This window comes from Haliotis asinina, chromosome 3, assembly GCF_037392515.1.
Source record: "Haliotis asinina isolate JCU_RB_2024 chromosome 3, JCU_Hal_asi_v2, whole genome shotgun sequence".
Classification (NCBI taxonomy): domain Eukaryota; kingdom Metazoa; phylum Mollusca; class Gastropoda; order Lepetellida; family Haliotidae; genus Haliotis; species Haliotis asinina.
Genome location: NC_090282.1, coordinates 69501491 through 69515953, shown reverse-complemented (window position 1 = coordinate 69515953; position 14463 = coordinate 69501491). Strand labels below are relative to the sequence as shown.

Here is a 14463-nt window from a genome sequence, read left to right as displayed (position 1 = left end):
GAATGTGTTCACCAAATGCAAGAGGTAATTGTGGATCATAAAGGTCGACAGGATACTTTGGGCGGGTTAAACTCCACATAATTTTGGCTATACCAATAATTACTGGCTTGGCATTCCACTGACATGGTTACGTTGCAACGTGAAAGGTCATCATCACATGTGTCTTATGTTAGAATTGTACGTTGAGTTGGATTGAACTCGATTACGAATATCGAAAAATCCAGACGGTTTATGTCAGTTTAAATACTGCTATATATTTCGTCTATGTGAGTGGATTGCTATACAACCAGAAATCCAATTATATCGTTTGGGAAAGCAGGTTGTATTTGTTTATAATCCCGTTGAAAGTATATGTGGAAATGTTGGAAAGGGAGATTCATGACCAGTGGTCACAGAGCAGCAAAGATTAACACAACAGCAAAGATGATGACGACAGCAAACAGGACATTGACCACTTTAGACGACTTATAATAGCACGGGGTGACAGGCGGTTTTTTTACGGTAAATGATTCCAACTAGTGAGCCATGACTTGCCCAAACGATATTTGGAACATACGTCATGCAAGTCCACATTAGGTCTTTAACCATCTATTACCGAACCCAAATGAAAACAGAGAAAAAGGAAGTAAGCCATGGGTGAAAGAACTGATGTTGGACGTCCATGTTTTCAGTAAACGACAAGAGCATTGCAACGTTAGCGCAGCAGCGCGCTGCTTTGTGCTGGCGTGGATGTTTATCCTAAAGAATGGTGTATGCAGTAGTGAGAGTTTCCTTTTATTCGGAAATAAACCGAATATGTTTTGGAAATTATATAACATTTGAACAAACGAGAATACGGAGCATACGTATGAGACATCCAGCGCCGAGCACATTAGTCTGTTCCTTTTAGCGCTTTGTTCCATAACACATTAGCCCTGGTTATAAACAAGAGAGACACACATGTTTATGAAGTGTACTTTAGTACACATGATGTTAAGGTGAAAAGTTAGACACTTATACAGGCCATCAAACCAGGGTGAGTGAGGGAGTTTAGTTTTACGCCTCACTCGGTAATATTATAAACATGGGGAAGGTATTCTGTGAAAGAATAAACATGAATTGTTCGACTATGTATGTTTATTGATGAGAGGAACTTTAAACAAAAAACAAGTTCATACAAAGATGAATAATTTAACTTTTGTAACAAATCATGACTACGCATATTCATGAATACAAAATAGAACAAACTTTGAAGGACATGTACAATCAATGCAAAGATAAATTCAGATTGATAAAGTAACTGAAAAGAAATACAATGAACAGCTTTGACATACATCTGTATGCTACACATGGTCACTAGAGGTATGATGTATGTGGTTTTAATTAAATAAGTAATTATGCTACTTTGTCAATGATTGATTGTTTAATTGATCTGGTACAGCCTAAGTACAGGACATCCTGGCCAGGAAATAGACTATCCAGATGTATTGCCAAGAGAGGCTGTAAGATACACGAAAGTGAAAACAGTGTATACAACCGTTTTTCCGTACGGTTCTATGCAGAGTTTATAGTAGTAACATGCTATGGTGAAATATATCAGATCATTCATTGTACAGAACGTAAAGGGTGAGGGACATGTCATGTATACGTCAAAAACTTACATAAATTGGGTATATAAAGGTGGTGCAGTTATCATATGAGTAGCCGTTACTTTTGTTGGCCAATTGGCCCAGGATACACTTATCAACTTCTTCGCCATCTTTCATCCACACGCAGCACAGATAAGTAATGGAGTGATATAAACACATACGAACATCGAGACGAACATGTTGCGATGATAAAATTGTGTTTCTGACATTATGCAAATCAAAATTACTTTTTTTGTTGTATCACTTTAAAATTCTTATTTTACCGTCGATATTGTGTTGTGACCCCAAAGAGTGTGTACATGCAGATTGATGTGAAATAGATGTATATCATGGTTTTAGAGTTTCACAAAGACATGTGAGATTTGAGACGTAAACATCGCTGTCCATATCGTTCCGGTCACTGCTTGGGATTGTGGCTATTCTTTTACAGTTCAGGAGATGTTCTCTCATTCCGTCTACCAATGCAGTTGAATATGGCTGAAAAAATATAAAAGTATTTATCAAAAGAAGCAAATCACTGATTAGTGTGTCAACAATTTTGCAATATTACAACCATCCATGCTGTTGCCTAATAGGCCTCCTAATCACTCTCCTACTCAGAGTTCAATGCGGCCAGCTAGCATAGTACCTCAGCCACAGAAAGTCCATTCAATAATGTGTAAACAATTTCTTAACTCTTTTATGTTCGATGACTCTACACATCTAGTTAGACAATGATGTTAAAAGTGTTTAGTTTCACTGCGAAAATATCCTAAACGTGTAACACTATTTCGATTTGCGCAGCGATCCTTTGTTTGTATGGGTTGTCGGGCTCCACGTGCTGTCATCAAGGCCTTATGGAGAGCAACCGATGCAGCCGGTTTGATATATATAGATATGTATTGTCATAAAATCTTACTGTCGCATTTGTAGAAGGATATTTACGTAAAATTGTAAATCAGTATGAAAACCGCAGCGAATCGCCAAATTGCCAGTCTCGGCCTATTTATGAATAAGCGCGATTGTTTACAAACAAGAGAAAAGTCCGTATGTATAATTGTAAATCAGTGTGAAAACCGCAGCGAATCGCCAAAGTGCCAGTCTCGGCCTATTTATGAATAAGCGCTATTGTTTACAAACAAGAGAAAAGTCCGTATGTATAATTGTAAATCAGTGTGAAAACCGCGGCGAATCGCCAAAGTGCCAGTCTCGGCCTATTTATGAATAAGCGCTATTGTTTACAAACAAGAGAAAAGTCCGTATGTATAATTGTAAATCAGTATGAAAACCGCGGCGAATCGCCAAAGTGCCAGCCTCGGCCTATTTATGAATAAGCGCGATTGTTTACAAACAAGAGAAAAGTCCGGTCACGTGATATGCAAATTAGCCTGTGGCAGTGATGTTATGCTAAGTCATCACTGCGCCGGAGTGTGCTTCATAATGTAATTTGTAAGAGTGAAAAATGTTTGTTTGTTCCTGTGTTTTGTAATTAATTTTATTACCTGGTTGTTGTTTCTCGTTTGTCGATGTTCATATTTATCACCATACCACAATGATTTCAAACCTGACACCCTGTTTCCTGCTTGACATGTGTGTCTCTTCACATTTTGCTAGATTTGATGAAATATATGTACTCTGCAATCATAATTTCTATTCCTTTGCACACACACACACACACACACACACACACACACACACACACACACACACACACACACACACACACACACAAACAAACAATTGACATATACATACACTGAACATGAATTTGTTTTTATGTCAATCTGTACAGGCACAACATAATAATAGGTAAGTTATGCTGCCATGCATGCATGTGGTTCCTTTATGTACTAAGGCAAACGTTAATACTTTTATTAACCCTTGACATAGCAATTGAATAGATTAGAAGCGGTTGAGCATCACGTGTTATTCCAGTGGCAGCTAAAAGAACATTCAACAAATCTTGATCAACCTTCGCACCGAGGAGAGACCAGCCATATTGAGGTGTTGCAACACCTTTTCTGGGAATCAAATTGCATTCAGTCAAATTCGTGTGTATTTCCTCGTACTTAACCCATCTCAAGTTATAAATGATATTAATTATTGGTTTTTAACAGGATAAAACCATCATTTTGTCAAATGATAATCAATGGTTCTATGGTTCCTGCTTCAGGGACACCATTTCCATGACCTCTCTAAAGATGTCAGTTAGATTTGTCTAAGTGTCAGTGACTGTTATTCCTTTAAGACACAATGCAACACTGGCGGGTGCATTCCTCATTCTGTGTATTCTTCAGAACTGTTGCCAATGTATGTATTTCCGATCACACATGCTCATGTACCGATATAGCGTGGCAGAAAGTTGTCATATTTACAGTATGATACATGAACATGGTTGTTGTTGTTGTTGTTGTTGTTGTTGTTGTTGCGATCTATTTATACATGAAACAGAATGTAATATACACATGCACGGCTACCTTTTTAGGCTACTTACCATATATGAATGGGTTGAGACATGGGTTTGCTGTCTCCAGGGATAGCATAACAAAGTGTGCCGTAATTGCATAATATCTGTTGAGTGAAACAGAAAATAGACATGAACATAATACTGAATTAGTAAGTTAACCTTAACGTTACCTTGGCAGTATTGCAGTCATATAATGACGAGTAGATACTGGCATACTGAAGAAATACGCCCTGTTGAAAACCAATCATTCAAATAAAATAACTTTTTAACAGATGATGGTAGTTCAACAAACGAGGGGCCATGGGGACTAACATTGCTTTTGCTACCTGCATGGATCTTAAATGGCCTTACATCGTCCCTTTAGATGTTGGCTAATATGAAAATGTGGCCAAAGATACATAGCAAACGCATATGTCATGAATAGACACGTGGTAGCAATGAACACGGCTTCAGCTTCCCTTGAAGATACTGCCACTAACAATCGCAGGTAACTGATACTGCCATTTAAAAAATACCATTTCTCTATTTACAAAAGATATTCTTAAAAATTTAGCTAACTCCTTTTTTAAACGCAATTAGTAAATTACTACAATTCCTACTCATTTGGGTGGTGGGTTAGCACAGTGGTTGAAGCTTCCAAAGATACATAGCTTCCCCACCATTGTATGAAGCTCATTTCTGGTGTTTCCGCCTTAATATTGCTGGAATATTGCCAAAAGCGACGTAAACCTCACCCACTCGTTTCGTACCCAGATGGTCATGGTCACTTTAATAATACACTTTGTCATATCAGTGATACATATCAGTAACGGTAGTGATCTTCCATATGTATTCAGGTCACCCGTATCGTTACCTGTAAAGCCAGTCATACCCAGCACCCGGAGCACAGCAGAGGAAAAATACCAAATCTGAAAAGATATATGTCTATATGTATTAGTTTCTCGTGCATCAAACTACGAAATATTTGTACTCTGTAACACGGTCTACTCATATGTTCTTTCCACGTTGACACATGTTGTTAATTGCGAGGATTAAAGCTTCGTGCACTCTTTTGACATGACCACCAACTCGAAATGCTTCACAGTGCAATACATCATATGCGTTATGTATTTGTGGAACATCTTTAATCCTCGGGCCAGTGATCTTGGTTTATTAGTAGTGTGTTTCTCATCTTTTATGTTTGTAGTTTTAACCAGCCCAGCATCTCTATATCATCCTTTGTTAGCCTCAAGATCAACCATTTTAGTGACACAAAAAGATGCTGTCAGTGATACAAACATTTATATCGAGGTCAGTTATCAATACCGTAAGCCAACACTGTCCCAATATCTCTGCCAATGAACTGAAGGTCAGTGGAGGAGTCATCGTCACGTGTCGTCTTCCCATAACTGAGTGTTCCTGAAGAAATAACAACACTAACACATTGTGAACAGTCTTGTACTTTCACATTGCCATAAAATATCTCTTGGATCAGAAATGTAAACCTGTGATATATCGAGATCATTTATTTGTTTTGTTGTCGATCGACTTTATTATAATCGGTCAATCAAGAAAGAGCAAAAACAATGCATTAATGGATGCATTACGGTAAAGAACAAACAAAATGCGACTTTCGTACACATCGTAAGCAGTTTTGTACTGAAATTTGCCTTCTTCTTGGACCAAACATTTAAACCACCCATAACGTTATATCACGATATTAGAGACATATTATCAATTCATGCTATCTATTGACTTCATCTTTATCACTGCATCGCTCAGTCAAGAGGAGCAAAAGCTATGCATGCACTGATGTATGTGATCGTGTTTGCTATGGGTGGATGGATGAATATCTTCTATAGCACTTTATATAGCAGTGTCCAAATAGTGCTATTACTTTTAACCTTCCACCCTAGTTTTAATTCCAATGGTGGCATTCTAAATGTTTTACTGTCTATCGTTGACACGATTTTATAATTTATTTCATTTCAGTTTTAAATGTTCTCGTCACGATATGGTTGCAATATTGCCGATCTGACGTTAAATATCAACCCACTCACTCACTCACTCTCTCACTCAAATCCGTGTTCAAGAAATATATTTGATGTTATTCACCTTTTTGGCAACACCATACAAATATTGATGGGACACCAAACAGTATCATCATAAGGAGCGGAAGTAGGAAATATGCCGCCACGTGCACCAGTCTGCCTGGATCATAACGACTTCCTAAATCCATAGTGCAGTAGTACATGTTCTCACCATTGTACCACGCGTCAACCAGATGGTAGAAGTAGAACTGGGATGAGACAGGGAGATGGATTTAAAATCAAAATAAATATTAGTACACTTTGTTTTCTGACAGTTATATTCAAATTAGCCAGTACAGCAGCAAGTGGTAATGGTCATGTATTTTGAACAGAATCACATGACAGAGTTATAAGTTCAAATCAGCAGGCGTTGGTTTACAGTGAAGAATGGAAATATGAAAAAAGAAACCCAAATGCATAGCTCTTTGTCAAATGGGCAATACTTCGCGCTAACAGGAAAATACGGTTTGGATTCCACTTAGGGGTACAAAGTCAAACTTCTAATCTTTCTAATATGGCCTGTATGCCGCATAAAGCAACTTAAATACATTTCAAAACGTCATTATCAATACATGCTTACCTTAACGCCACTGACAATGAAAGCAACTACAAAAGATAAGAGCAGGAAGACGATACGCAACGCCTTGATGGAGCGACTACAGATTACGGTGAAGAGATTATCGATATTGAATCCGGCCAGGATGAGGTGGGACATTGTAGCTCCAAACAGCTGGAAACCTGCAAAAAGTTTGCATCCATAGTATCCGCCTCGCCATACAACGGTCGCTTGAAGGCCAATGTTGAGTCCGCATCGGATACACAAGCCCAGCAAATCAGCAACACAAATGGCAAGGAGGTAGAAATGCATCCTGCTGCCTGTCTTCCATGATTTGTAGAGAGATCTGATCATCCATATGTTGGCACAGACCCCGATATATAGGAGAACGCTGTTCAATACAATTGGCGTCGCGTATGGTATTGGCGATTCATAATCATAATCGTACGAGTAGTTACTCGAGTTGAAATATTCATCATCCATGGTTATGGAGTGAACAAATTTCCTAGCAGTCCTTACCCGTTGAGCTCTCCTGGCGTGGAATGTGTTCAGACAAGAACTACAGGAGGTTATTGTTGAGCATTAATGTCGGCAGGATACTTTGGGCGGGTTGAAACTGCATATGATATTGTAAAGGCCTATAATTACTAGCTTAATATTTCTCATTCACGATTAGGTCATCGTGAAAGGTCATCGTTGTGCGTTTGCATACAGCCTGATGCTGGTATGATATGGGGGAAGGGCAAGAGTCCAAAGCTTCGTTGAAGTCCGGAGTTAGGATATGATGCAGACATACTGGAAACATAAACAGAGCACGACTTGAACCTCTTCTTGAAAAGAGTCTACGGAATCATATCAGGTACATTAATAACCACTGGAAATGATCAGATAATTGTTCGACCTGTGATGATCCGGGTTAGAACTGAGCGTCAGTAATCCATGCTTGTCGTATGAGGCGACCCCAGGCATCGCTGACTTGATTGACACGTGTCATCGCATCCTTATTCTGTAGGGCAATGCTCATGGTGTTGATCACTGGAATGACTAGTCCAGGCTCGAAAATTTGCAGGCCGCTGGAATATTGCTGAGTGCGGCATAAAACTTAACTCACTTACAAATTGTTCAGCGACAATACGTCACTATATATGCATCAGAGTTTTCTTTCTCCAATAGAGTATGCAGGAAAGACCTGTGGATTTAAAAGAAAAATATGTCTTCAGAAAAATGCGCTAGAAGCTAATACTGTTTGACGTATCCTTCACATGGATAACACGAATCTATACATGCAGGAATAAAGTAGTTATGCAAGAATCATACATACCGTAGGCAAGAGGATTAAAGCAGTGGTTTACCATGGACAGATATGTTAAAGCATCCCATATATCCAGGTAATGATTTCTTTCGTGGAACAGTCCTCTGAAAGACAAACATACATATCGTTAACTCATTTTCAAGACGCACTGCATAATACTTAATCAAGTATGAAGTAACCAGAGAGCTATACATTTTATAAACAGTTCAAGACATGAATACTGTTTCAGCAGCTCTACGTGTTGTATACTACCGACAGAAAATAAGGGAACCAAGAAATTGAATGTAGATGACTTTGACTGTGACAGGGTCCGTTATCGTGGCGTATCTCCCAAACACAACATCCAATGACAATGGAATTTCGCATAATGCATGCCCAGCACTGGAGAAGTCGCAATCACTAATGCAATAGAGATTGACACTTACTGACAGAAATGCCTCCGAGGCAGTTTCTCGGTGAAGCAACAAAATGGAGAATTGTGGGGATGATAGAGGGGGGGGGGGGGGGGGGGGCATCATTATGTGAAGTTGCCCGGCAGATGGGTAAATCAAAAAGTGTAATTTCACGCCTGTGGGATAAGTACCGTCAAACGGGTGGGGTTGCAACGAGAGCTGGGCGTGGTAGACCAAAATCAACGACACCACGACAGGATCGTCTCATTACGTTAATTGCTCTACGCGATAGGTTTAAATCGGCCCCTGCCATCAATAGAGAATTCCGCACACTCACTAGAAGACGCATTTCAACCTCAACCGTTAAAAACCGACTCTATCAAGCTCGTCTGAAAGCAAGACGGCCTTTTAAGGGTGTCACCCTTTCAGCTCACCATAAGCGCCAAAGATTGACATGGGCTAGGCAGCATCAGGGACGGGCTATGCGCCACTGGCATTACACCATGTTCTCTGATGAGTCAAGGTTTTGATTACACGATGCCATTTAGAAAGTGGTCAAATGCAACATATGTCATATTTGGGATTTCACTTTCTTAGTAAAGAGTACAAATTCTAGAACTTTTTTCGGTTGAGTCCCATCCGGGATTCGAACCCGCACCCTCAGAGTCAGGCTGGCGATTAGGTGCCTGACTCTGAGGGTGCGGGTTCGAATCCCGGATGGGACTCAACCGAAAAAAGTACTAGAATTTGTACTTTACTAAGAAAGTGAAATCCCAAATATGACATATGTTGCAGTCAAGGTTTTGCCAACGATTCACAGATGGCAGAAAACGTTGTTGGCGTCGGAGCGGGGAGCGATATGCCAGAGTAGCAATTCTTGACCATGATCGATATGGAGGTATAGTGTCATGGTGTGGGGTGGGATTACACATGACAGACGATCAGATTTGGTCATCATTAACGGAGCCATGACTGGTCAGCGATACGTTGACCAAATACTGCGTTCTGTTGTGGCTCCATTGGCTAGAGTTATCGGCCGAAATTTTGTATTCCAAGATGATAATGCCAGACCACATCGGGCATCGGGTCTCCGCTTATCTCCGACAAGAAGGTATCCAGACATTGGACTGACCCTCTAAGTCCCCAGACCTGTCCCCAATTGAACATCTCTGGTACGTTCTTGGTCGAAGGGTGTACGTCAGGGACCCAGGACCCGCCAACCTGGCCCAGCTTGGTGCAGCTCTCCAAGAGGAATGGCGGGCAATACCACGGGCAACCATCCGGAAATTGATTAACAGCATGCCATCAAGGTGCCGTGAATGTGTTGCCCAACATGGTGGACACACCAGATATTGAACTTGACGCCTAAAATTGATTTAGTGGATATTTAAAGCAGTTTCAAATTCGCTATTGTTTCATTAGTTCCCTTATTTCTTGTCGGTAGTATATTTGGCCATCGTTTGGCCCAAACTAAAAACATTTATTATCAAAGTCCGTCAGCGACGTTTCAAGTAGATGGTTATTTCTCATCAATCACAGAGCACTGAGTATGCAATTGACTTAGTCTCTGAATATAAAATATTTGGATTTTACCCAAACTCATATGAAATGAACAGGAACGCAAGGGAAATCTAGAGTTGCTTCCTTTCGTGCAAGGAGGCAAGGCTGTAGGGAAAATAATATTGTTCAGGGACTCTGAGACAGACTGAAGATAGTTATCTTATGACACATAAATATCGTTTTATGATTGGCTGAGCGCTCTTCTGTTATTTTAAATGTGCCCCGCTCACAAGCGTGGCACGCTTCAATATACACCGCTGCCACTGGCAAATCATTCGGTACTTTGTGGTAGTTCTTTATCTCGAATAACATTGAATCATGCAAGATGCACGGAAATTACCGATGTTTTGCGAATGCAAATCAGTGGAAGGGAGATAACTCTAAACTAAGAATAACTTGTTCTACTTGTGTTGTCTGCAAAATCTAGCGATGGCTACGAAAAGATTTGCCCCATATTCCAATAAATAAATTTTGACAAAACGTTCAAATGCAATGATTTCGGAACATATACAAACATCGAGGGTACATAACCTAGCGACCAGTGAACAACACATATTGTACACAATAGCCAGTTCTATGGTCGTAAACGATTTCTACTATTAGACACATACTAATCACACAATCTTAATTGCTTGCAGACGTGGATAATATCTTTGAAAACGTACGAGTGTGTAAGAAGAACGGTCTTCATAATGCTGTACGGCAGCCAACACACGGTGAAAAGGCAGTCTGCAAAACAAACGCAATATTTCAGTGAGTATGGTTTTTCGCCGCTTTGGGCAATATTCCAGCAACGTCTGCAATGGACTTCACACATTACACCCATGTGGAGAATCACCCCCGACACTTCACAGTGATGGGCAGAGGCCTTAACCATTAGGCTACCCCGTCAGTCCACAAAACATGGAACTAACGCATCGCATTTTATGTCAGTGGCCCGTATAGCTCAAATTCTAAGACTGAGCAGTCGAAAAAAGCATATGCAGTGCTGATAAATTGCTCATATCATATTCACGTTGCTAGAAATTCCTAAAGTTCAATGTATTGATATCACAACTTCCCTCTTTCTGCAAAGAAAGCTCATCTTCTGATCGATCAGAAAATCCAAAACCATGACGATTGCGAGCGAATATGGTTTTACACCGTTTTTAGCAATATTCCAGCAATATCACGACAAGAGACTCCAGAAATGGGCTTCACTCATTCTTCCCATCGCGGCGAGCGGACACTCTAGGCGGAAGCAGGAGTCTACCAAACTGCCCCGCAGACATAATATCCCTGTATAAGACAATTATAGGGTATACGTGGTTGGGGACAGTGTGTGTGTAGAATCCGGGTTGGGGACAGTGTGTGTGTAGAATCCGGAATGGGGACAGTGTGTGTGTAAAATCCGGAATGGGGACAGTGTGTGTGTAAAATCCAGGTTGGGGACAGTGTGTGTGTAGAATCCGGGTTGGGGACAGTGTGTGTGTAGAATCCGGAATGGGGACAGTGTGTGTGTAGAATCCGGGTTGGGGACAGTGTGTGTCTAGAATCCGGGTTGGGGACAGTGTGTGTCTAGAATCCGAGTTAGAATTATCTTCAGTAACCCATGTTTATCGTAAGAATCGGTTAACGGGACACATGCCACCTTATCCTAAAGGCGTAGATTGAAGCTCATGCTGTTAATCACTGGACTGCCTGATCCTGACTCAATTTTCTACAGACCACCGTCATATAGGTGGAATAGTGCGGTGTCATACTGAAGTAACTGTATCAAAGTAACAGTCACAGAAATGGATTTCCATCACCACGAAGCATGACGAGAGAATACTTTACCCACCATACAAATTTGACTGCACAGATTGAAGGAAAACAGATAACTTTCATTTCAGTGATAATACATTTTACCTAATGTTGTTGTGTATAGGATATCATATTTCAGGTCCCACAGGTCTCTCTTAGAGTTGTCGTCGTCATACTGCTGCTCAACGCCCTCGGTGGTAGACTGAACTGAAATATATTACCAAAATCCTATTACTTGTCAACAGTATTCACACATGGGACTTAATCGAATTGCATAATGGTAACTTTCTTTCATAAACAATTGTTGCTTTGTTTAAATTTTGGTTTCGTGCACCACTTCTGAAATACTTTGATGTATTGCACTAAATTCAGCTTTATCTCCAGTGGTCTGTCAATGGAATGTGTCAAGCAAACATTCTTTTCCAGCAATATTGCAATCTCCAGCAAACTATATATTGTCTTCACGACTATCCCCACACCATGTTTTTCTCAGATGATATGACAGACCCAGTCGGTCATTGGGATGTGTCAAGCAGACAATTCATGTTTTAAGCAATCTAGCAATCTCCCGCAAACTATTTATTGTCTTCACGACTGTCCACGAACAATGGTTTGTTTAGATGATATCTCAGACTCGATCTCCCCTCCCCGAATGTGAAACGGTCGGTCGCTAATACTAATACACCACATATTGTATTTCCACTGTAGCATATTACTGTGAGTCATCGATAAACGTAATCACCATTTCGTCTGCGGATGAAAGCCAATGTACCACAAACACAGACAAGCAGTCCAGGAAACCAAACAACAGCAACGATATCGACGACTCCATATATCAATTCTTGATCTCCTGAGAGTCTTCCAAACGGGGTGCACTGTCTTAGTGTTGCGTATATAGGGTGTATTTCAATGTGATATAGATACATCTGCAAAAGAAGAAAGACACGCTATAAGACGCCGTATGTATTTAGTTTGGTATCCATTGTGGTATGACACGATGTCTCCATCTGAGGACTCATGTCAAGAGCAGTGGTGTTGTGGAGGGGGACAGTGAGTGAGTGAGGGTAGCCTTATGGTTACATCGTTAAATCGAAGGCCTCAGTTCGATTCCCCACATGGATACAATGTATGATATCCGTTCCCGGTATCCCTCGCCGTGATGTTTCTGGGACATTGCAACAAGCGGCGTAAAAAGACATTCACTCGCTCCCCAGAGTAGCACCATCGCAAGGACACAACACAAACATAACGCATTATCAGGTCACTTAATGTCTATATATTCACACCAAGTTATCAAATTCCCCTATATTTAGAAAGTCGGTTAATCTTTAAACATAAAAAACATGATGCATTCATACACTGAAAATACCATTCATCGTGATTCATTCAGATTTCGAGGAAAGCTATATGTGTGTAATTATGACAACTCAAGAGAACACCTTGCAACATTGCAGTTTTATGTTTACAACATTCAATGCATCCTGAAATGTAGCACATCAAAATATTGGATGTAGTGTTTGTGTATGATGTTATACAAAGTGCGGTTAGGTCTTGTCTTTCCTCAAGAGATTTATTTTCAGTTATACCTCTAAATTTTCAACCTCTGCATATGGTCACAATGGTGACCGAGTTTGAGTTTTACATGACATCGGCAATATTGCAGCCATGTAGTAATGAGAACACTTGAATAATATAAAATTCTGTCTTCAAAGGACGGTAACATAGAATGTTCAATAGCACAATTAATTAGAAAACAAACCAATATTTAACAAACATATTGTTTGCCAGGATAAATTATGTGGCATGAATTAAGACTAGGCTAACGACCACGGGCGACCAAAGTTGCCTCCCGGGGATCAAATGGATTTCTGCTTCCTTTATGATTCTCAGAATGTGTTAGGTCATCGCTTTGGTCACAAGTGGTTGTACCTACTGTTCATAATAAATATAGTTACCTTTACACTGATGAATAAGGCAGTCATTAGTAAAGTACACGCGAGTTGGCAGAGTCTTACTGGCCATGGAGACTGTTTATGAGCCACGACAACAATGTTGTCGATGTTGAAGCTGACAAGGACTAAATGTGCAAGGAAGCTTCCAGCCATTGAAATAGACATGACGATTTTGCATCCGATTTCCCCAGTGTTCCAAGTGTCTGTCGTGTGCAGACCGACTTCGACACACTGTCTTAAGATAAGTCCCAAGCAGTCTGCAACACACAGAAACAGGACGTAAAACTGTACTCGGTTCCTGGAAATCCATGTCTTGTGAAGATGGACTAGAACAGCCAAATTAGTAAATATCCCAGTGTATAGAATAACACTGTCGCAAATAATATTCTTCTTTGTCGACTCGGAAAATTCCATCTTTGGTCCTATGCAATAAACCAGACCAGGTAGCTGTTAGACAATGTTGTATGATGTACGTGTCTGTGAAACCATTTAAGCGATGCACCATCGGGTAATTGAGTTAATTGGCCTAATCAAATCTCTCTGTTCCTTGCCCAATTACAATTATTATATTATCGTGGAATGTGTATAATATCCCTACTTTCACAAATTGCTTGAATATAGAGTGTGTCATTTAGAATCATGATTGAATACAATTAATATGGAACATAACAGTTACAACAAAACATACAGTTCTGAAGGCTGAGCATAAACAACCGAACGAAAGTCTTTCTAACCAGGTTGAATGAGCACAGTGAAGATTGAC

The 14463-nt window shown here is 40.2% G+C and overlaps 2 protein-coding genes across 2 annotated transcripts; both read right to left on the bottom strand.

The window, feature by feature from the left end:
- Window positions 1-1101: 1101 nt before the first annotated feature.
- On the bottom strand, window positions 1102-7326 carry LOC137277028 (C5a anaphylatoxin chemotactic receptor 1-like). Its single transcript, XM_067808689.1, has 6 exons — window positions 6724-7326; window positions 6169-6352; window positions 5380-5472; window positions 4928-4982; window positions 4102-4178; window positions 1102-2105 (listed from the first exon to the last, which is right to left on the bottom strand). Exons 1-6 carry the CDS (start codon window positions 7180-7182, stop codon window positions 2053-2055), a joined length of 921 nt encoding a protein of 306 aa, XP_067664790.1. The 5' UTR covers window positions 7183-7326; the 3' UTR covers window positions 1102-2052.
- Window positions 7327-7805: 479 nt separating this feature from the next.
- Window positions 7806-13778, bottom strand: LOC137277071 (adipokinetic hormone/corazonin-related peptide receptor variant I-like). Its single transcript, XM_067808732.1, has 6 exons — window positions 13704-13778; window positions 12491-12674; window positions 11854-11955; window positions 10629-10692; window positions 8021-8115; window positions 7806-7888 (listed from the first exon to the last, which is right to left on the bottom strand). The coding sequence occupies exons 1-6, from the start codon at window positions 13728-13730 to the stop codon at window positions 7839-7841; spliced, it is 522 nt and encodes a 173-aa protein (XP_067664833.1). The 5' UTR covers window positions 13731-13778; the 3' UTR covers window positions 7806-7838.
- Between the last annotated feature and the right edge of the window lie 685 nt (window positions 13779-14463).